Source organism: Ictalurus punctatus, chromosome 1 (assembly GCF_001660625.3).
Source record: "Ictalurus punctatus breed USDA103 chromosome 1, Coco_2.0, whole genome shotgun sequence".
Classification (NCBI taxonomy): Eukaryota; Metazoa; Chordata; class Actinopteri; order Siluriformes; family Ictaluridae; genus Ictalurus; species Ictalurus punctatus.
Window position 1 is genome coordinate 12,016,568 of NC_030416.2, and position 21,121 is coordinate 12,037,688.

Genomic DNA, 21,121 nt, shown 5'->3' on the forward strand with positions numbered 1-21,121 from the left:
CGTTAATGTCAGGTGCACTATTTGGCAAACTAAACTGGAGTAGGTGATAAGCGAAAATAATCCCGTCACAATATTTAAAGCTGTATTCACGTTCCATGGTATGTACAATGTCTATAAGCAGTCTACACACCCCTGTGGAAATCGCAGGTTTTTGTGAAGTAAAAAAAGAAACTAAGACAAATCACTTCAGAACGTTTCCCCCCTTTAATGTGAAATTGCAAAGTATACAAATAAAGTGAAAAATTATCAGAAATTATCTTTTTTTTTAGGGAGGCAGAAATACAAATAAAAAAAAACTTACAATAACCTTGTTTCACAAGTGTGCACAACCCTAAACTAATACTTTGTTGAAGCATCTTTTGATTTTATTACACCACTCAGTCTTTTTGGTCTCTCAGTGTGGCACAGCTTGACTTGCCTATTGGCTATTGGCAATATTTTCCTACTCATTCTTGAAAAAACACACTAGATTCATCAAATTGTGAGGGCATCACCTGAGCACAGCCCCGCTTCATGCCGCCGCACAGATTTTTATTTGGATTCTGGTCTGGGCTTTTGCTAGGCCATTCAAAAACGTTGATCTTCTTTTGGTTAAGCCTTCCTTTGTTGATTTGGATGTAGGCTTTCGGTCATATTTATTCTGAAAGGAGAAATTCCTTTTCATCTTTGGGCTTACTAGCAGATAGCAGAAGGTTTTGCACTAAAATGAACTGGTATTTGTAGATGTTCATGATTTCCCCCACCTTGATAAAAGCCCCAGTTCTGGCTGAAAAGAAACATCCCTAAAGCATGATGCTTCCACCACCATGCTTCATCATGGATATAGTGTTCTTTTGGTGGTGTTTTTTGTGCCATACCCATTGAAACTGGTATTATTATACCTTTTGGTATAAGGTCTCATCTAACCATTACACATTTTCCCATGTGGTTTGGGGTGATTTTAGTTTGGCTGGATGTGTTTTGTGAGAAAGAGCCATGGTCTAGCCAGACTACTCCATAGCCCAGATATGTGAAGAATACGAGAGATTGTTGCCACATGCAGAGAGTGATCATTACTTGTCAGATATTTCTGCAGCTCCTTTAATGTCTCCGTAGGTCTCTTGGCAGCCTCCCTGTTAAGATTTTATCTTGTCTTTTTGTACATTTTGGAGGGATGTCCTGTTCTTGGATCGTCACTGTGGTGCTCCATTTTCTCCACTTGTTGATGACCTTCACAGTGTTCCATGGTACATCAAACGATTTGGAAATCCTTTTATACGCCTCTCCTGATCGATACCTTTCGACAATGCGATGCAGTACATGCTTTGCAAGCTGGTCTTTATGTGGGGTTAGTCAGAATACTTTCATTGATGACAGCTGTATGATAATTACTTTTGAACAAGAGATTGGATGTGATTTGTTCATTCTGAACACAGCCATATCCTCAATTATAAAAGGGCATGTGCACTTATGCAACCAGGTTATGGTAATTTTTTTTTTTTCTTCCCTATTTTCCCTAAAATGTTTCTGATTTGTTTTTTACTTCATTTTTATGTGTTGTAATTTCACATTGAGGGTGGGAAAAGTTCTGACATGATTTCATTTTTTTACTTCACAAAAATCTGCCATTTTTACAGGGGTGTGTAGATATTTTTATAATGATTGTGTCACCATATTTACATCTGCTAAGTGAGTACCACCATAATATTAGTGCCACATTAAAATAAGTGTTGGTACTGTGAGTAACTGTGGATTTGGTGTGAAAGTCTTACAGACTTTCAGAAAAGTGCATCATAATGCAGTTTGTCTTAATATACAGTCATATGGGAAAAATAAGTACACCCTGTGGGAAATTTATTTATTTATTTAGTTGGACAAGCAAACATTAGATCCTCCTTGAAACCGTGCATATTAATAAAGGTGGTACACTCTATCAAATGACACATAAAATTGCCATTTTGTATTAAATTTCACAATTTAATTTAACAGAAAATTAACAGAGAAATTAGAATCAGGTGATCAAGATTGGGTGCCACTGATTAGAACCTGCTTAGGGTGTGCAGGTGGTCTTAGTTATACCCCTCTCATATCTAGTGTCTGGTGTTCCCTTTGCTATTGAGGTGTGTGTGGTGTCATCATGCCAAGATCTAAAGAGTTCTGTAAGGCCTTCAGAAAAAATGTTGTGTATGCTTGAGTCTGGCAAGGGATTTAAAAAGATCTCCAAATTATTTGAAATACATCATTCCACTGTAAAATCATCTACAAGTGGCGCAGATTTCAAACGACTGCCAATTTGTCTAGGACTGGCCTTCCCTGCAAATTCAGACCAAGAGTAGACCGTCTGATGCAAAAAGAAGTCTCCAAGAACCCCAAAATATCATCACAGGATCGGCTAGTAAGTCTTGTAACTGTTGGCGCCAAAGTGCATGCTTCTACGATCATAAAGAGTTTTTCACAAATTTGATCTGCATGGAAGGCGTGCCAGGAAAAAGCCTTTGCAAGACTACAGTTTGCCAGTGAGCATCACTGGAACGGTTCGGCGCTGGGTGGAATCCTATCTCTCTGACAGATCATTCAAGGCATCATGGAGGGGAGGTTTGTCTGAAACTCAGCAACTCACAACTGGTGTTCCACAGGGGTCAGTTCTGGGTCCACTCCTCTTTTCTATCTACACTACATCTCTAGGGAAGGTGATTGAGTCTCATGGCTTCTCATATCATTGCTATGCTGATGACACCCAGCTCTATTTGTCCTTCCAGCCTGACGATCCAGCTGTCTCTGCACGCATCTCTGCTTGCCTGTCGGACATCTCGGTCTGGATGAGGGAACACCACCTTAAGCTCAACCTGGCAAAATCTGAGCTTCTCGTGATCCCAGCCTGTCCCTCAATCAACCACAACCTCACTGTACAGCTCGGCTCAACCACACTCAAGCCAACCAGGATGGCCAGGAACCTTGGGGTGATTCTCGATGACAGCTTGACCTTTACAAACCACATCTCAAGAACAGCTCAGTCCTGTAGGTTCATCCTGTACAACATCAAGAAAATCAGACCCTACCTCACCGAACAGGCTACACAGATACTAGTTCAGGCTCTTGCTATCTCCAAACTGGACTACTGCAACTCAGTACTCTCGGGCTTCCCGGCCAGCTCCATCAAACCCCTTCAGATGATTCAGAATGCTGCAGCACGCCTCGTCTTCAACCAGCCCAAGAGAAGCCATGTCACACCCCTCGTCATCTCCCTCCACAGGTTTCCTGTAGCCGCCCGTATCAAATTCAAGGCCTTAATGCTCACCTACAAGACCTTGTCTCGAACAGCACCCTCCTACCTCAACTCTCTCCTGAAGGCTTACGTTCCCTCACGCAATCTGCCATCGATTAGCGACTGATGCTTAGTAGTTCCTACTCAGCGTGGCTCAAGGTCCCTTTCAAGAACCTTCAAACTAACTGTTCCTCAGTGGTGGAATGAACTTCCGATCTCAATCCGGACCGCAGAATCTCTCACCATCTTCAAAAAAAGACCCGTTCCGTGAACACCTAACTAACTCATTTTAAAAAATAACTAAATAAATTGCACTTCTACTGTGCGCACTTTAGTTCTTTTGGAACTCAATTAAGGATCTTGTATGGTAGCACTACTTGTATTGTTCTCTGCTTGATATATCGCTTTGCTTGTATTTTCTCATTTGTAAGTCGCTTTGGATAAAAGCGTCTGCTAAATGAATAAATGTAATGTAATGCATATAGGCAAAGACCAGGCCTTTTGGAATAATGTGCTCTGGACAGACGAATCAAAGATAGAGTTGTTTGGCCACAGTAACAGCAGACGTATTTGGTGCAGACCAAAGACTGCGTTTCAGGAGAAGCACCTCATACCATCTGTGAAGCACAGTGGTGGAAATTTTATGGTTTGGGGTTGCTTCACTGCCTCAGGGATTGGACAGCTCGCATTCATTGATTCAACTATGACTCTACATCATATCAAAGTGTGCTTAATGTGAGGCCATCCTCACATTAGAGAGATAATGTGAGGCCATCCTAAGCACACTAGCAAATCCACCAAGAAATGGCTCAAAAAGAAAAAATTGAAAGTTATGGAATGGTCTAGTCAAAACCCTGATTTGAATCCCATTGAAATGTTGTAAGAGTTTTAAAACAGGAAGTACATACAAGAAAACCCTCAAACATCTTGTAACTGGAAGAATACTGCATGGAAGTGTGGTCAAAAATTCCAGTAAGCCGATATCAGAGACTGGTGGACAGTTATGCACAATGCATAAAGGAAGTTATTTCCATTAAAGGGGGCAATACTAGCTTCTGAGGCCAAGGGTGTACTTACTTTTTTCCACAGAATAATATCACATCTATTGATATTTCTGTTGAATAAATGATTGAAAAAGCTCATTTTGTGGTTTTGTTCAAGTACATCAACTTTATTAATAGGCACTTTTTCAAGGAGGATCAAATGTTTGCTTGTCCAAACATGTCAAAAAGCCAAAAAGCCAAAGTCAAAAAGCTGGGAGAATTGAATGAAAAGTTGCTGAAGCAGAAAGTATCATACATTTGCAGAATGTAACGTAGACTTGGAGGCAGAGACCAAGGAAGCATGACCAAGTGATTGACAGTTCCATTATTGTCCTCTAGAAATAGTGTACACTTTCTAGGATGTAAAGTGGCCTGTGGTATTGAAAGTACAAAGTGACATGCATTGTAATCTCTCCACTCTTCTGTGATGCAGGCTATCGCTGGGCTCAATGGCATGCAGCTAGGGGACAAGAAACTCCTAGTCCAGAGAGCCAGTGTCGGATCCAAGAACACTACACTGGTGAGTTTGTGTGTTTGGGTGCAGGCATGTTCATCTACTATATTCTGGTAGATATTGCGATGATCTCGTGATTACCTGGTGCTTCTGTTCTTTTTCATGCCAGTTTTTATTGTCAATCTATCCAAACAGTGAGACTAAATATTGCGTATTTGTAACATCTGTCATCAATTATGCTCCACAAAACATATTTAAGCAGTTAAACAAATAATTTTTTCTCCGATTTTCTCCCTAAATTAGTATGGCCAGTTCCCACTAGAGATGCACCGATACTAAATTTCTCTACCGATAGCCAATTATTCAGAGTGATCTTGGCCGATATCGATAGTTTGGTGGTTCTGCCTTTTATACCTTCTTTTAAATTAATCATAATTAATTCCACAATTCTGAAGGAAATGCAAATAAAAACTTTAATCTCCATTTCAACACGATGTTTCACAGTAACTGGTATCCTAAACAGAAAGCACATTACTCAAATTATCATGAACACATGAACTAAATTCTGAAGATTAAAGTAAGATTTCTTAACTTATTGAATGTTATTAATTCATATTAACATTGACTGAATTCTAAAAAAAACTCCTCTTAATCTCCCATTCACTCACCACAAACAAAAGCATTTTTACTTCATCATTGACATCAAACTGGTAATATATAATATAAACTTTTTTATGTATTAAAATTAACTGGATATGAAATATACTACTCTACAAATATATTTTTCTGTATAATATATACCTTTTGTGTCAACTCATCTTCATTTAAAACTTGCAACCATGTACTGGTGCTTTAATTCAATTTGAGCAGCGCGGCAAAAAAAAAAAAAAAGATTAGACTCGATGTGGAAACTCAGTTAACATGCACATGCAGGATTAGTGATGCTTTGGGGTTTTGTTTTGTGGCTGGTGGTCCAGGAGTCTTTGAATGGCATCATGATATTTTAATACAAAAACTGGTTGCATCTGCCAGGAGATTAAGCCTTAAGTTTGTGTTTCAGCAGTGATCTCAAACATCCAAATCAAAATAGAAATAATTGCAACAAAATGATTTAATCCCTATTGAAATCCTTAAAAAATTGTTGTTCTGCATGGAGACATTGAATAAAATCCTTCTTTAAGTGTCTCCAGGCTTGTTAAACATTATAGGAAGAGTCTTTTGATCTCAGCAGGGGAAGCTTCGCCGGATATTAATCAGTGTCTCTATATCTTAAAGCAGCAAATGTTATTATTGCAGGCAATATTCGGAGGAGTTTTCAGTTTTTCGAAATTAGATTTTCAGCACAGTTGGTTCAAGATGTGTCATGTGACCTCATCACATTCAGTCAAAGCCCCCATAGATTCATGTGCATCAAACATGAATAGAGCTAAACAGTCTCATTTACCAGCAAACATCACTGCGAAAGACCATGCAAAACAATTTCATGCAATTTTAGTTTCGCCAATTTGAAGTAGTTTAAAAAAAAAAAAGCTAAAAAAAACTGCATCGCAATTTAAAAAAAAAAAAAATTGCAGCAAAATCGAGCATGTTTGGCTGCAGCATACATACATAGTATATAGTATGTTTTACTTATTTTTATGAAGGATGCCAATTGTTTGAAGTGGAGTAGACCCACTCCACTATAAGACCAGTCCTTGTTCCCCTTCTCGCCTCTTATTATGCCTCCTGCTTCAGCCTGGGATCAACCAGACACCAGTGACGCTGCAGGTGCCTGGCCTGATGAACAGCTCCATGAACCAGATGGGCGGCATCCCCACCGAGGTGCTGTGTCTGATGAACATGGTGTCCCCCGAGGAGCTGCTGGATGACGAGGAATACGAGGAGATCGTAGAAGACGTCCGGGATGAGTGCAGCAAATACGGCCAAGTGAAGAGTATCGAGATCCCGCGGCCTGTAGACGGCCTCGAGGTGCCTGGTACTGGCAAGGTAGATATAGACACACTTGCGCAGAAAAATTCAGTGCCATTTATGGATGAAAACTTTACCACCCCCCCCACCCCACCTCATGTCATAGCTCTTATATCTCTCTGTTTGGCAGATCTTCGTGGAGTTCATGTCTGTGTATGACTCTCAGAAAGCCATGCAAGGCTTAACAGGTAGGAAATTTGCCAACAGAGTGGTGGTGACCAAATATTGCGATCCTGACGCCTACCACAGCCGAGACTTTTGGTAGAGACAGCGGAAGGAAAGCATGAGAGACCTGATGAAGATATGAGAGAGTTACATGGACATGGATTAAGAAGATTTTTAGGGGCAAAGCATGATTTCATTTAATTTTTTAAATTATTATTTGAAATCACCATGACTTGAAAGAAGACGCACCATAAGAATTCCTTGCTTTGCAGTATTTTGGAGTTATACTGTTCAGCAAAAAAAAAACAGTTCTTTGTGTTTGGACTTTAATGGTGGAATAAATTGACTGTGAAGCATAAATAGCACGGTTAATGTGAGAGACCATACAGTGACTTGCTTTCTTTGTATATAGAACAATCTCAGTACTGGATCCAGCTACTGTACATGTTTATCCCAAGTTTATTACCATCGTCTTTCCCCCCTTTTTCTTTTCAAGAAAGAAATGTCTCCTCAGTTTTATTTCGTCTGACTTTTTTGTTTGTAAGACATTTTCTCCTGACTTGATCTAACCAAATTTGGTTTTAGGGTTGTCGTTTTTTTTTAAATCTAACCTCTGACATCTACTGCCCTTTTTTTTTTTTCGGACAATTTTAAGAGATGGAGAACACCAAGCTGTGGGTGGGTTGGAGTATCCCTGCTGGTTTCATTCTTCAGTTGTGCTTTTCTTTGGTATTCTGTTTTTTGAGGATGTGATTTCTCAAATTCATTAATAAAAAAATCTTGGGGGTGGGGGACTATTTATGGATGTGTATATTTGTTATTTGGAATCGGTGGTTCATAGCTGCAGTCTGGATTACTGAGCCTAGTTTTCCTTCCTCTCAACACATCAGATTAAGCTTGTTAGCTCATTATTAAACCTCCACACCTCCACTGACTTGGATCGGATGTGTTGGGAGCAGGTCCTCAGGACTGGAGTTGGGAAGCTGCTCAAAATGAAAGTTGATTATCAACCTATCAAGCTGCAAATTAGCGTTTTTGTCTGTACACATCGCACCGAATTTAAGTTGTCCTCAAAGACTCTTCTTGAAATCTCTCGACATGGCTCTGTGTAAATTTAACCTATGTTCATGCTATTGGCTTTTTCCTTTGTGACGATATCTTTCATGGATTTTGCACCAAAAAAAGGAAAGAGTTTATATTTTAAACGCATGGTTAATCCATAAATGCTGCTGCTCTTAACTAATTCTGGAGTCTTCTAAAATTGTAGTGCAGCCTTTCTAAACAAATCATGTACACCAGCCACATTAGAAGAATCTATCTGTGAACCTGCTTATTCACACAAATATCCAGTCATCCAATCATGTGGGAGTAGCACAATTCATAAAATCATGCAGATACAGGTCAAAGAGCTTCAGTTAATGTTCACGTCAAACATCAGAACAGGGGAAAAATCTGATCTTGGTGTCCCTGACCGTAGCATAGTTGTTGGTGCCAGATGTTTCAGAACCTGCTCTCCTGGGATTTTCACATAACAGTCTGTAGAGTCTACAAAGAATGGTGCGAACAACAAAAAATATCCAATGAGCAGCAGTTCTTCATGAAGAAACACCTTGCTGTTGAGCGACTTCAGAGAAGAATGGCCAAACTGACAAGAAGTCTACAGTACCCCCAGTTAACAACTCTGTACAACCATGGTGAGCAAAAAAGCATCTCAGGAAACACAGCAAGCCTTGAGGTGGATGATTTAAAACAGCAGAACACCACAGTGGGTTCCACTCCTGCCAGCTAAGAATAGGCCTCTGAGGCTATAGTAAGCACATGTTCACCAAAAGTAGACAGTTGAGGATTGGAATTATATGGGGCAGTAGCAGCTTAGCGGTTAAGGATCTGGGTTACTGATTGGAAGGTCAAGGGTTCAAGCCCCAACGCTGCCACTGCTGAAACCTCAAGCCAGTCCCTTAGCCCTCTTGGCTCCAGGGGTGCTGTGTCATGGCTGACCCCAGCTTCCTAACATGCTGGGCTATGTGAAGAAAAGAATTTCATTGTGCTGTAATGTATATGTAACTAATAAAGACTTTATTATCATTACATCATAATAGCAGTGATGTTTGTACCCTAGGTGCATTAATATATACTATACATTTTAAAGAAACATTTATTCAAATTTTTATTCAATCCAAAACTAAAAGTAAGTGTACATAAATTTGCAAAAAATAAATGATGATACATTTTCTAAAATTGCTCTCAAGGTGTAAATAATCTCTTCTGAATTTTACATCAAACAAGTGTATTAAGGTGTTTTCTCATATTGATCATTGTTTATTAGAGTTTATTTTTTTACTCTCTGATGGTATGAACATTGGGTAATTATTAAGCTCCTTTTGTTAATTATTTAAATAAAAGCATTCATTAATACTACCATTACTAACTTTGTTGATGTTGCCTATGTTGTATGAATGTTGAAATTCATGGTTTGTTCATGTTAACTGATATGGGTTATTCCATCTTAAGTGGTCCAGTACAGGTTGCTTGACTTTGTTGCTTGTATTTTGAGTGTTTACCTCTATACATCTATGTATTGGCATTGCAAAACCACTAGATTTATTTATTTGTTTGTTTTTATTTTTTACTTGGTTTATGTATAACCAAAACTTCAATATCTTGGCTCAGGTTGCTCCTAGCTTCTTTGAACAAAAACTGATCTCTAGAGTACATTACGAGGTACATGAACATATATAAACATTTTGCACATTTATGTTCCTTAGTCTTAGACCTTAAGTGAAAATGTAATGTTCAACATTGTTCACGGTTACATTTTTTATAATGGGAAGAGTTCGAGTCTCAGTCTTAATTTTTAGGGGATACCTAGGTAAGTATAGTGTGCATGTCACTGACTGGAGGCCCATGCCAATTAGAAAACATTTCAGGTTTGAGACTTCTGTTATTTTTATGGGGGTGAGAAAGTGCAATTTTCTTAATTCCTCTCACTTTTGTGTTAAATATCTCTGGTGGGGGACCAGACACGAACCTGAAATTTTCACAGAAATAAGTCCTCTATAATAGTATTTTGCTGTAAAAATTGTGAGTTTGAGATTTGACTGGTTACAGAGCTAGAGCTACAGATGTGGCCTTTAAGGTATCATGCGTTTCATCACATGTGATCACGCGGTATACTGCAAGTATGTCTCTAAGAATTTAAATTAATTTGTTGTGCTTCACACAATAACCAGCAGGTGGCGCATGGAACAAAATACTGTAGTTGAACACAGTACAATGAAAATTAAATTTGTGGTCCAATGTGCCCCTTCACATAAAAATATTACGTTTCTCATCAGAACTTATGATAAACCTAATTTAAACGTTTCTAATTACAAGATTATGTAAAATATAAAGTGATCATGAGCGAGTCTCATAGTGCAAGTACAATAACTATAGTATTTAAGTTAAGGAGGTTTTGTATGCGTGCTAGGACAGTGTAGTGGTAACATGCATGTTTATTATACCAGTGAACAGGGTTTGAGCCTCAGCTCAACTAACTGTTTTTTAAATAAGCGGGGGTTTTTTTCACTGTAGAAAGTTCATCTATGTAACATTGAATGAATTCTGCGTGAACAACACTGACTGGAGGCCCATCCCAATTAGAAAGATTCAGGTGATGGACTATTAGAAAATTGCCATTCATTCGTATAATTACAACAATTATTACAATTTTTTCACTATTTAGCTGTCATTTTATTTTAAGGTTCTAATAAATTGCATATATAAAAGTGTCAAATTTGTGATTTTTAGGTTATTCGTCATTTAGTACAGCTTCTGTCCATCAAATCAAAACAGACTTGGTGACATAATGCTTATTTATTCAGAAATAGAGGTAACTATACAAAAATGCTACTTTAAATTTTAACTCTGACAGTGTGCTTACAGTTGATGGATGCACCACTTACATTTTTTTTTTTTTTTATTATGCCAACTCACCACTGCAGCAGGAGCAAGCTAAAGTTAATACTAAACAATAAGTATGCAAAATTTAACAAGCTTACCATATGGATTAGTTAAGTAAGCAATGTTTACCTAATTTACTGATACATAGAAGTCTTTAAACAAAGAAATGTGAAAGTACAAATCAGTAAAAAAAAAAAAAAAACAACAATAAGTGTGCAAAATATGTATTGTTTTTTTTTTTTTTTTTTTTTTTTTTTTTTTAAAGTTGCACACAAGTAAAGTATGAACACAAAGTTTATATGCATACTCGAAAAATAAGTATGCATACTGGAATTGTAAGTATCCATCCTTAAAAAATAAGCATGCCTACTAGAATTTTAAGTATGCATGCCAAAATTTAAATATACATACTTAAAAATCAGTTAAAATGCAAAATAAATACAGTAGTAGGTTTTTCCCCAGATTTCTACTAGCCCTGGCTCTGTAACCAGTCAAATCTCAAACCCTTTACAGCAAAATGCTATGCTAAAATGTCTTTGAATATTATCTTTGTTCTCTGAGATAAATTGTACTCTTTTCCCCCCAGTTAGGCTTTCCTTGCCCTATTCTCTCTCCTATTTCTCAATTAAAGCATACAGTGGGGGAAATAAGGATGTGTCAACATTTTTTTCAGTAAATATATTTCCAATCAGGCTATACACATGAAATTTTCACCAGACTTTGGTATTAACTCAAGAAATCCATACATAGAAAGAATTCACAACATTAAAGTCCATAAATGAAGTTATATGTAATAAAGAGGAATGACACAGGAAAAAAGTATTGAACACGCTAACTGAAATTTATTTAACACAGTGCAAAAGCCTTTGTTTTTAATGACAGCTTCAAGGCGCTTCCTGCATGAAGAAATTAATGGGCCGCAGTATTCAGGTGTGATTTTGGCCCATTCTTCTAAACATATTGTCTTTAAATATTGTTGAATTGGATTCGAGTCAGGTGATTGACTGGGCCATTCTAACACCTTGATTTTTTCTCTGAAACCAATTGAGAGTTTTCTTTGCTGTATGCTTTATATCATTGTGTTATTGGAAGGTCCACCCATGTCTCATCTTCATCATCCTGGTGGATATCAGCAGATTCTTCTCAAGAATCTCCCGGTAAAGGGCTCCATTCATCATTCTTTCAATTAAAAGAAGTCTGAAAAACAGCCCCACACCATGATGCTTCCACCTCCAAACTTCACTGTTGGTATTGTGTTTTTAGGGTGATGTGCAGTGCCATTTCTTCTCCAAACATGGTGTTTAGTATGACAGCCAAAAAGTTCAATTTTGCTCTCCTCTGACCAGACTACACTCTCTTTCTTGCAGAGTGATGTTGCTTCCACTTGAGGATTATAGACCTTTAAATAGACAATCAATTTACTAACCAAAGCTGATATTAATTTGCACAGATAGGGGGTATAAGTACTTTCTAACTACTTACGGATTTCAGCTGGTTCCTTGCCTTACCTTGCCCTGGAGTACTGCTTTTTGTTAGCGTGTTCAATACCTTTTTCTTGTGTCATTCCACTTTATTACACATAACTTTATTTATGGTCTTTATTGTTGTGAATTCTTTATATGTGTGGATTTCTTGAGTTCATACTGATGTCTGGTGAAAATTTCACGTGAATAACCTCATTGGAAATATATTTACTGAAAAAAATATTGGCACGTCCAATACTTATTTCTTCCACTGTACCTTCTCTCTGCACAAACAGTTCTCTAGCAGATTTCTCTCTCTCTCTCTCTCTCTCTCTCTCTCTCTCTCTCTCTCTCTCTCTCTCTCTCTCTCCAACTGTAACTCCCACGCTCATAATGTCATTAACAGGTGGTTGTCGAAAATAGAATCTTCACACACACTTATAGACATATGTGTGCTGACTGACACTTTCAAATTAAAATTTTCCTTTGTACAAGTAAACTACCCATTTGCTGTGTGTAATCTGGATCAGCATAAAGTTGGACCAAAATTCATATGCACAGATTACAATGTAGCAGCCTGAAAGCAAGCTCAGATTCAGACCATTACTCTACATGCTACCTCCACCCCTAGACACATGTCTGCCTGTTGACCTGTCTCTCCCCCTCCCTCACTCTTTCTCTCGCTCTCTCTCGCTCTCTCTCTCTACCCACCCTATTGCCCACTTTCTGTGGCGCCTCATGTATTTGATACTCAGAGCTGCGCCCAGCCAGGCTACAGGTCAGAGTTTTCATTACACTTTATAATTGCTAATATCTAGTTTTATCTGACCGATGAGAAAATAATGCACTGAAGTACATGTTAATCTGTTGCTTCTATATAACTGTACATAGTATGTAGTTGTTAGAAACGAGTAGTTTTTTATATGTCGTCTTGCAAGGGCCAGAGTAGCTGGCTTACTGTGTATATAAAATGTCCACTCTTGAGAAACATTTAGGTATAGAATTCTGTCTAGAAAACAGTGTGTTTTGACAAGTTATTCTATTATATAAGAAATGGCACTTGTTCCATTTGCAGTTCATTTCTTGTGCCTTGAAATGTGTTTTTATACCTTGGTGGAGACCAAATGTCCCCACAAGGATAGAAATATCTGACAGTTTTGATAGTTCTGCTCCACAAGAGGAAGACTGTTTTTAAGGTTAGGTTTAGGTGTATGCATAGCATTAATTATCTGCATTAATAATTATGTCCAAATATTAAAATCATGTCAAAGGAACACCCTGACAAAGATAAACGTGTGTGTGCGTACATAGGGACATATGATATTTACTGGGATGATAATTGATCTCTTCTAGAACTGCATGTTAAACTGTTAAAACAATCTTGAGCCATCTTGAGTGTTGGTTTATTTAATGTCTTCCAGTTTGATCGAATTCTCACCTTTGCCTAATGCATGTCTGAATTTTTCATACCAGTGTTAATGATCGCTGCTAGTCTCATGGCTGTAAGTGTCATGTTTTTGCAGTAGTGGGTAATGGTTAGACACATGCGTTCTGCATAAGAGGAGATTCTGTGTGGGATAATTTTAGCCTGTGTTGGAGTAAGTGTTTCAGTGTTTGTCTTGGGCCTTCTTCTCTAGCTTAGCTTTTCTGTAACGACCGTATATACATTCTTAACTATTTTACTTAGAAATGGCTGGAATGGTCGTGTTCAGTAATGTTTCTGCAGTGTTCAAGCCTGTCTGGCTCTGGTAGCATCACTGCTAGTCTCATGGCTATAAGTGTCATGTTTTTGCATTAGTTGGTAATGGTTAGGGTTGTAGTAACACTTTACACAAATTCCGTTAACCGATATTTCTTCAATCTGGGGGGCATAGTGGTTAGTGGTTAGTATGTTTGCCTCCCACCTCTGGGGTTGGGGGTTCGAATCCTGCCTCGCCCTGTGTGTGCAGAGTTTGCATGTTCTCCCCATTTCCTCCGGGTACTTTGATCCTGCCCCCCCAGTTCAAAGACATTCATTGTAGGCTGACTGGTATGTCCAAATTATCCATAGTGTGTGAATGTGTGTGTGATTGTGCCCTGCAATGGGTTTGCACTCCATCTAGGGTGTCTCCCACCTTGTTCCCCAAGCTCCCTGCGATAGGAACCAGACTATGTGTAGGATTAGCGATATAAAAAATAGATGGATGGATATTTATTCCATCTATTAATACAAGTAAGTTCTCAAAAAAACAATAAGATCTAATGGTTTAATTCATAGTCATGGAATTGAATTGGCAAAATGAATGTGTCAGGTTGAATGGTGGCTGCCAGTATTTAGTCCTAGAGTGTTCTGTTTATTGTCCAAATTATCCAAATATCATATCACAGCACTGTTGAAAGCTTGAGTCAGATTGGTCAGAAGGTGTTGAACAGCAGTTCTGACTGTGTTGCTGACTGTAATTCATTTAGATTCATGTGCTTGTCCTAACACGCTACCATTCCTATAGTAACAGCTTATACAGGGACTGTGATGAGTGTGGTAGATGTGCCATAAACTGATATGAAAAAACGTGAGTAATTGTTGAACGATATAGTGAAGATTTCTGTGAAAAGACATTTATTTCGCATTTTTGCCAGGAGTCTCCAATGTATCGGCTTTGAGCTTTTTAAGATTTCAGACATGAGAAAATTTTCAGAACAGAGAGTTTTGCAGAGGGTTTCTCAATAATATCTTTTTGGCTTGCTAATTTTGAGAGGCTAGTGAAGGAACACCAGTTTATAGTTGTCAAAAAAATTATGTTGATTGACCAGCATAATTTTTTTGACAACTATAAACAGGTGTTCCTTCATTAGCCTCTCAAAATGAGCAAGCCAAAAAGATATTGTGGTGTTAGAGAAATAAAACACTTCAGAATTTGTTATAATCAGAAAATGATCAACGTTGGCATGGTAAGCCATCGCACCACCCTATCATTGATTATTTTTATTTATCTTTATATTTATACAGCACAGCCTGTCATGTTTTATTCCTTACTTAACACAGTTATGTGTATTACATGTAATTTATGAAGTCCACAAATCTCCACACTGCACTGGCCTGTATCAGTGTGTAGAGATAAGCCACACAAACAGGTTTAATATTGAATAGTACACACTGTCTGACCTGAATTAATCTATCACCTTACTGGAAGTAAACTTTACAAAAATAAGTGAATGTAATAAAGATATTATTGGCTTATTGATATTATGTTCTTTCCAAGTATCAGGCATCATATCATGGCTGCATGTTTTGCTGAATTAGATGCATATGATGAGAACATCAAAGAGGCATAAAATCTGGAAGCTTTGGATGTATCAAGGTCAGGTTTTTTTTTATCCAGTCATCTCTTGCATAGTACAGGACAAGCCTAAGTAGATGAGGTGGTGTCCTGTTTTATGGAATTTCTCACTAACATGCCAATTTTTTGAGGCTGGTGATCATGTGATTTCAATATAATTACAAAAGTTATGCTGCTGGTGATAACTGAGTCGTTTTGCTGTAACACACAGTTATAGTGGATATAAAAAAAGCCTACACACCTCTGTAAAAATCTGATATTTTACATTTTAGATATCTTAAATAAAAAAAAAATAAAAAAGAGAAACTGACAAATCATGTCAGATCATTTTCCATCTTTAATGTGATATAGCAACCAGCAAAATTAAGGTGGAATACAAATAGAAAACATTTTTTTTTTAAAAACAAACAAACAAAAAAACAACCTAACCGAGTTCCATAAGTGTTTGTTAGGCATTTGGCAGAATCCCTTATCCAGACCAACTTACATTTATCTCATTTATACAACAGAGCAGTGGCAGCTTGGCAGTGCTAGGATTTGAACTCACAACCTTCTGATCAGAAGTTCAACATCCTAACCACTACCAATAACCTAATCCTTTGATAAAGAACCTTTCGCGTGTATTACAGCATAATTTTTTTAGGTAAGAGTCTACCAACTAGGCATGTGATAATTTGGCAATTTTATTCCACTCTTCATTGCAAAAATGGTCCAAATCTATTAAATTATGAGGAGATCTCTATACCCAGCCCTCTTCAAGTCATTCCAGAGGTTTTGAAAAGATTTTAGATCTGAACTCTGACTATTCCAAAGCATTGATCTTCTTCTGAAGCCATTTCTTAATTGACCTTTTTTGTCCTTTTTTTCACTGTTGTGCTTGAAGGTCTTTTTTTTTTTTTTTTCATCTTTAGCTGATTAATAGTGTCCTGCAGATTTTGTGCCAAAATAGATTTTGAGCTATCCATAATTCCCTCAGTCTTGAATAGAGCCCAAGTCCCAGCTGAAGAGAAGCAACTGCATAGCATGATGCTGCCACCACCATGCTTCACAGTAGGTATGGTGTTCTTTGGGTGATAAGCTGCCTTGTTTTTGCAGCAAATATATCTTTTAGAATTATGCCCAAAACGTTCTACCTTGGTCTTATCAGATCATAATCATGTTGCCTCATGGTTTGGAGTGATTTAGGTGGTATTGGATGTTTGTTTGTTTTTTTCATGAGTAAGATTTTTTTGTCTAGCCACCCTACCCCATAGTCCAGACATGTGAAGAAGAGCAGAGATTTCTGGCACATGCAGGGTGTGAGTAGTGCTTTCCAGATATTCCTGCAGCTCCTTTGATGTTGCTGTAGGTTTCTTGGCAGCCTCCCCAATAAGTTTCTTCTTGTACTTTCATCAAGTTTGAAGGGATATCCTGCTATTGGTGATGACAGTGTGATGCCCCATTTTCTCCACTTGTGGTCTTCATGGTGTGTTTACTAAGGTTTTGGAAATTCTTTTGTACTCCTCCTCCTGATCGATGTCTTTTGACAATGAGCTCCTTTATATGCTTTGCATGCTCTTTGTGGACCATGGCTTCATGAGTCGGATGAAAGCAAGATAATGTCAAGAAAATCTAACAGATACAGCTGATCTTTATTTGGGGGCTAATCAGAATCACTTCCTTGATGAAAGCTGTATAATTATTACTTTGTTACTTCATCTACTTTATTTTACCCCATGTTCAAACATGAGTCTGAATGTGATTGGCTCATTCTGAGCACAGCCACGTGCTCCCATTATAAAAGAATATCCACACTTATGCAACCAGGTTATTTTCAGTTAAAAATAACTTGTTAGTTGCTATATCACATTAAAGGTAGAAAAGATCTTGGTTTCATTTTTTGCATCTCAAAAAGATGCACTTTTACAGCAGGGGTGAATAGATTTTTTTTTATATCAACTGTAAATAACTTTTTAAAAAACTACATGAACTGTAATCATTTTTTAAAAAGCATTCTTTCGGCATGAATTTTGTGTGTGTGTCAAATTGTGTAGTTTGTCACTCATCAGATGTACATTAATGAGTTACATAATGTAATTCATTCTTCTTAAGATCTGAAATACTCAGTGTGTTATTTCATTTCTTTCAGTCTCTTCAATGAGGACTGATCATCTAGTGACTACTGATCTGGAAGATCTTCTTGTATTCACTCCCGTCTCATCCTTCCAATAGTTGGTTGTTTGATCTCCCCTGACTTTACTGCACTGCTTACCTCTTAACTTTGTCCTTTCATTCAATTTAATCCCTCATTCATTTTTCCTTTTGTACGTTTTCATTCTGATTCTTTATATCAATTTCTCATCAATCTCATACCTGATTCACTTAATTTATTATTATTATTTTTTTGAAAAAAATCTTTATATTCTTAATTTTTTTCTACAAGGGATTTGTTTAATCCCTTTTGTTTATTTTTACAGCCTTCAACTCTGTTAAATTCATCGGGTACAATGTGGTCTAACTATTTCATGCAGTCTGAAGATGATGCACGAGTGGGTGGGCATGTAGGAATCGGGGCTGGGGGAGGAGGTGGGCGCAGTAAAACCAGAGCCAGATCCTCACATATGACTGAGGGCCAAGAGGGCAAGATCAAGATGGCATTTTTTGTGGCCATTGTGGGAGTGACTTTGACCGTGCTGGGCGTGGGTGCCGAATTCTGGGTGGAACTGGCACAGCCAAAACACTTCCAAAACAACCAGTCATGTCAGTTGGTGCACTATGGCCTGTGGAAGGCCTGCACACGCACACTCTGGGTGTCCGACATTGACCCAGAGAGAGACAGTTGTGGCCCTGCAGAGCTGCCTGGAGGTCAGTTGTGTGCTTCTCTCTCTCTCTCTCTCTCTCTCTCTCTCTCTCTCTCTCTCTCTCACTCACACACACACACATAAAAAAGTGCACTACATCAAATGCTTAGATAGTATTTATATCTGAACCTATGTTACATGTGATACTATTTCTCTGGAGGATTTCTGTACTACACAGAGGATATGTATGTAAGGAATTAAACACTGTATGGTGTGCTGTTAAACAAACAACATGGTGGTGTGAATGAATAACACAAATTAATTAATAATACCAATAATACCAATAATAATATCAACAACTATTATTATTATTATTATTATTATTATTATACTGTCTGCATTGCTGGCATATTTTGCAACAGTATGCAGATGTTAGCAAGCTCTTGCAGATCGTGCTTAATTATCTGTAAGCAGGTAATTAACTTGAACAGTTGGAGGAGAATTTCTTGGCAAATATAACACATTCATTTTCACTGTATCGTGTATATAATGAATTCAAAATGTCATATAAGGTTGCTGCTCTGATCATTTTTTCATTTCACTAACCTAAGTTACCCTAGGCATATCTAAGAGCAGCTGTATGCATGCACCTGAAAGTAATAGTAAAGGTTGCTGAGCAGTGTATTACTACTGCCAGTCTCTCCATTTACACTGTGGACTTCATTTTATAGCAATTCCAACAGTGAATTTTGAAATCTGATCGAATTATATAGGTTGTACAAAACCACACAGCTGAACACAATAGCATAACAAAATGTCACACACTGGCCTTATTTGTCATAACTTTGATTGCTGCAGAAAGTCCTGTCTTTTACCTGACATTTATTTTAGCAGTAGGAATGCCTTAGTTAACTAACTAAAACCCAGTTAACCTGTTCATCCAACTGTGTTTCATCCTCTTGTTTTTTCTCAGAGTCTAACTGCACATATTTTAAGTTCTACACTTCGGGAGAAAATGCTGTTATTTTTAAGAAAACAACAGATAAAAGTAAGTTTCAACATATAAAAGTAAATGTAGCTGCTTTCTTTTTTGTCTTCCTCTTCTGACATCCTTTCCTTTCATCTTCAGTCCCATCCTTTGACCCATGCTAACACGCATTGTCTGCTTTCCTTACCCATATCTTCCTCATTCGTCTTCGAGGCACTAAAAAGAGGAACATCTCTCCTGAGATCTCCCAGTTCCCCAAGCAACACACTATACAGAAAAATAACTAATATTTGAACATTTTGATCTCTCTCTCTCTCTCTCTCTCTCTCTCTCTCTCTCTCTCTCTCCCCGATTCAGATTTGAGTCTGGCATCAGCGATGTTGGCAGTGTTCAGTTTGTTTTTAATGATGATGGGCTCCGTGTGTATTATTATGTCTCTCACGAAGAGTGTACCTTTCCTCCTCAAGCCTGCTTCTGTCTGCTTCCTCATCTCAGGTGACCCTCTTTCTTAATATTTGACATAACTTTTTGTATGTCTGAAGACATTCCTTACAGAAGTGTAAGTTTGTCCACTTAAGCTTCTGTAAATATGAGAAAGATTTCTCAGGAAAAGAAAACACTCTTTTCCCCCCCTTTGTTTCGTAATCCCAGTTGCAACCAGTTTCAAATGCTTATGCCTTTGTTTCATGCCTGCTCTCATCTTTTGGCTTCTTTCTTTCTCTAAATTTCTCTCAGGCATCCTGATCCTGCTGTCCATCTTAGTTTTCCACCAATCAGTACTGGCATTGCTGGCGAGTGATCACAGTGTCCCTCTGCACTATGAGTTCTCCTGGTCAGTGGCATGTGTAGGCTCAGCCGGGGCCATCCTTCTTGTTGGCGGCATTCTCTTCCTGTTGTTTTCTTTACCCTTTAATCCTTTCAGGAAATGCATAATGCACCAAAACAACAGTGCCTAGCAAACTGAACTCTTTTATTTTATTTTATTTTATTTTTTTACTTATAAATATGCTCATAAATACTTATAAATATTTATATTTAAAAAAAATGTACTTATAAATACTTAGAAATATGCTGACAGAATTAAAGACTAACAGGTTGCAACGACTGGCAATGGTACATAAAATTGTATGATTTCTGCCAATTGATTGACACCAAAATTAGATTTTAGAAAATGCTGAATTAAGTGGCCACTTTATTGGGTAAGCTACATGAAACATTAGAATAAGCTATATGAAAAATAACTTTGTTTGATTTTATTAGATAATAGACACCAGCTGTTAGTCAGCTGCATTCATGATGCCCAGGATCTCCACTCTGAATGTTCTTCCTTCTTACCTCAAAATCTTCACACACTTCCACTGTAAAGTTGGAAAAAAGTAATTTGTTGTTTGATTTTTTTGTGTGAATATAAGAAGTATAGTATTTTAAAAGTGGAAGTGTTTACACACACACACACACATATATATATATATATATATATATATATATATATATATATATATATATATATATATATATATATATATATATATATATATATATATATATATCTCTGTGTGTGTGTGTGTGTGTGTGTGTGTGTGTGTGTGTGTGTGTGTGTATACATGTATGTATATTATGGTGGTTCATCACTGATAGCACTAAGAGAACATGGCAGTTTGCAGTTTGACTTGTAAAAAAATTGTTCAATTCAGTTCAATTATTTATTATTATCAAACACAAATAAAAACAAGTCTAGTTAAAAAGCATGAAACAAC

The 21,121-nt window shown here is 37.5% G+C and overlaps 2 protein-coding genes across 12 annotated transcripts in view; both read left to right on the forward strand.

Moving 5' to 3' along the window:
- Positions 1–7,672, forward strand: part of u2af2a (U2 small nuclear RNA auxiliary factor 2a) — a 16,882-nt gene extending 9,210 nt beyond the window's left edge. For all 4 annotated transcript variants that reach the window (XM_017470598.3, XM_017470592.3, XM_017470622.3 and 1 more), the window contains 3 exons: positions 4,721–4,807; positions 6,476–6,727; positions 6,840–7,672. In XM_017470598.3, coding sequence (XP_017326087.1) covers positions 4,721–4,807; positions 6,476–6,727; positions 6,840–6,974 — 474 coding nt within the window. In that variant the 3' untranslated portion in view covers positions 6,975–7,672. The remainder of the gene's footprint in view (positions 1–4,720; positions 4,808–6,475; positions 6,728–6,839) is intronic.
- Positions 7,673–12,973: 5,301 nt separating this feature from the next.
- Positions 12,974–20,819, forward strand: cacng6b (calcium channel, voltage-dependent, gamma subunit 6b). 8 transcript variants are annotated; one of them, XM_017470659.3, is made up of 6 exons: positions 12,974–13,057; positions 17,725–17,810; positions 18,053–18,440; positions 19,350–19,424; positions 19,722–19,859; positions 20,100–20,819. In XM_017470659.3, exons 3-6 carry the CDS (start codon positions 18,083–18,085, stop codon positions 20,318–20,320), a joined length of 792 nt encoding a protein of 263 aa, XP_017326148.1. In that variant the 5' UTR covers positions 12,974–13,057; positions 17,725–17,810; positions 18,053–18,082; the 3' UTR covers positions 20,321–20,819. The 8 variants fall into 8 exon arrangements, with proteins under 8 accessions (XP_017326148.1, XP_017326140.1, XP_047011471.1 ...); XM_017470651.3 differs by having other exon boundaries at positions 17,725–17,806; XM_047155522.2 differs by adding an exon at positions 15,525–15,617 and having other exon boundaries at positions 13,009–13,057; positions 17,725–18,440.
- Positions 20,820–21,121: the final 302 nt, after the last annotated feature.

Coding starts and splice junctions, on each gene's coding strand:
- cacng6b (XM_047155515.2), top strand. CDS start 18,083: ATGTGGTCTAACTATTTCATGCAGTCTGAAGATGATGCACGAGTGGGT. Junction 19,425..19,721: donor TAAGAAAACAACAGATAAAA/GTAAGTTTCAAC, acceptor TCCCCGATTCAG/ATTTGAGTCTGGCATCAGCG. Junction 19,860..20,099: donor TGTCTGCTTCCTCATCTCAG/GTGACCCTCTTT, acceptor AATTTCTCTCAG/GCATCCTGATCCTGCTGTCC.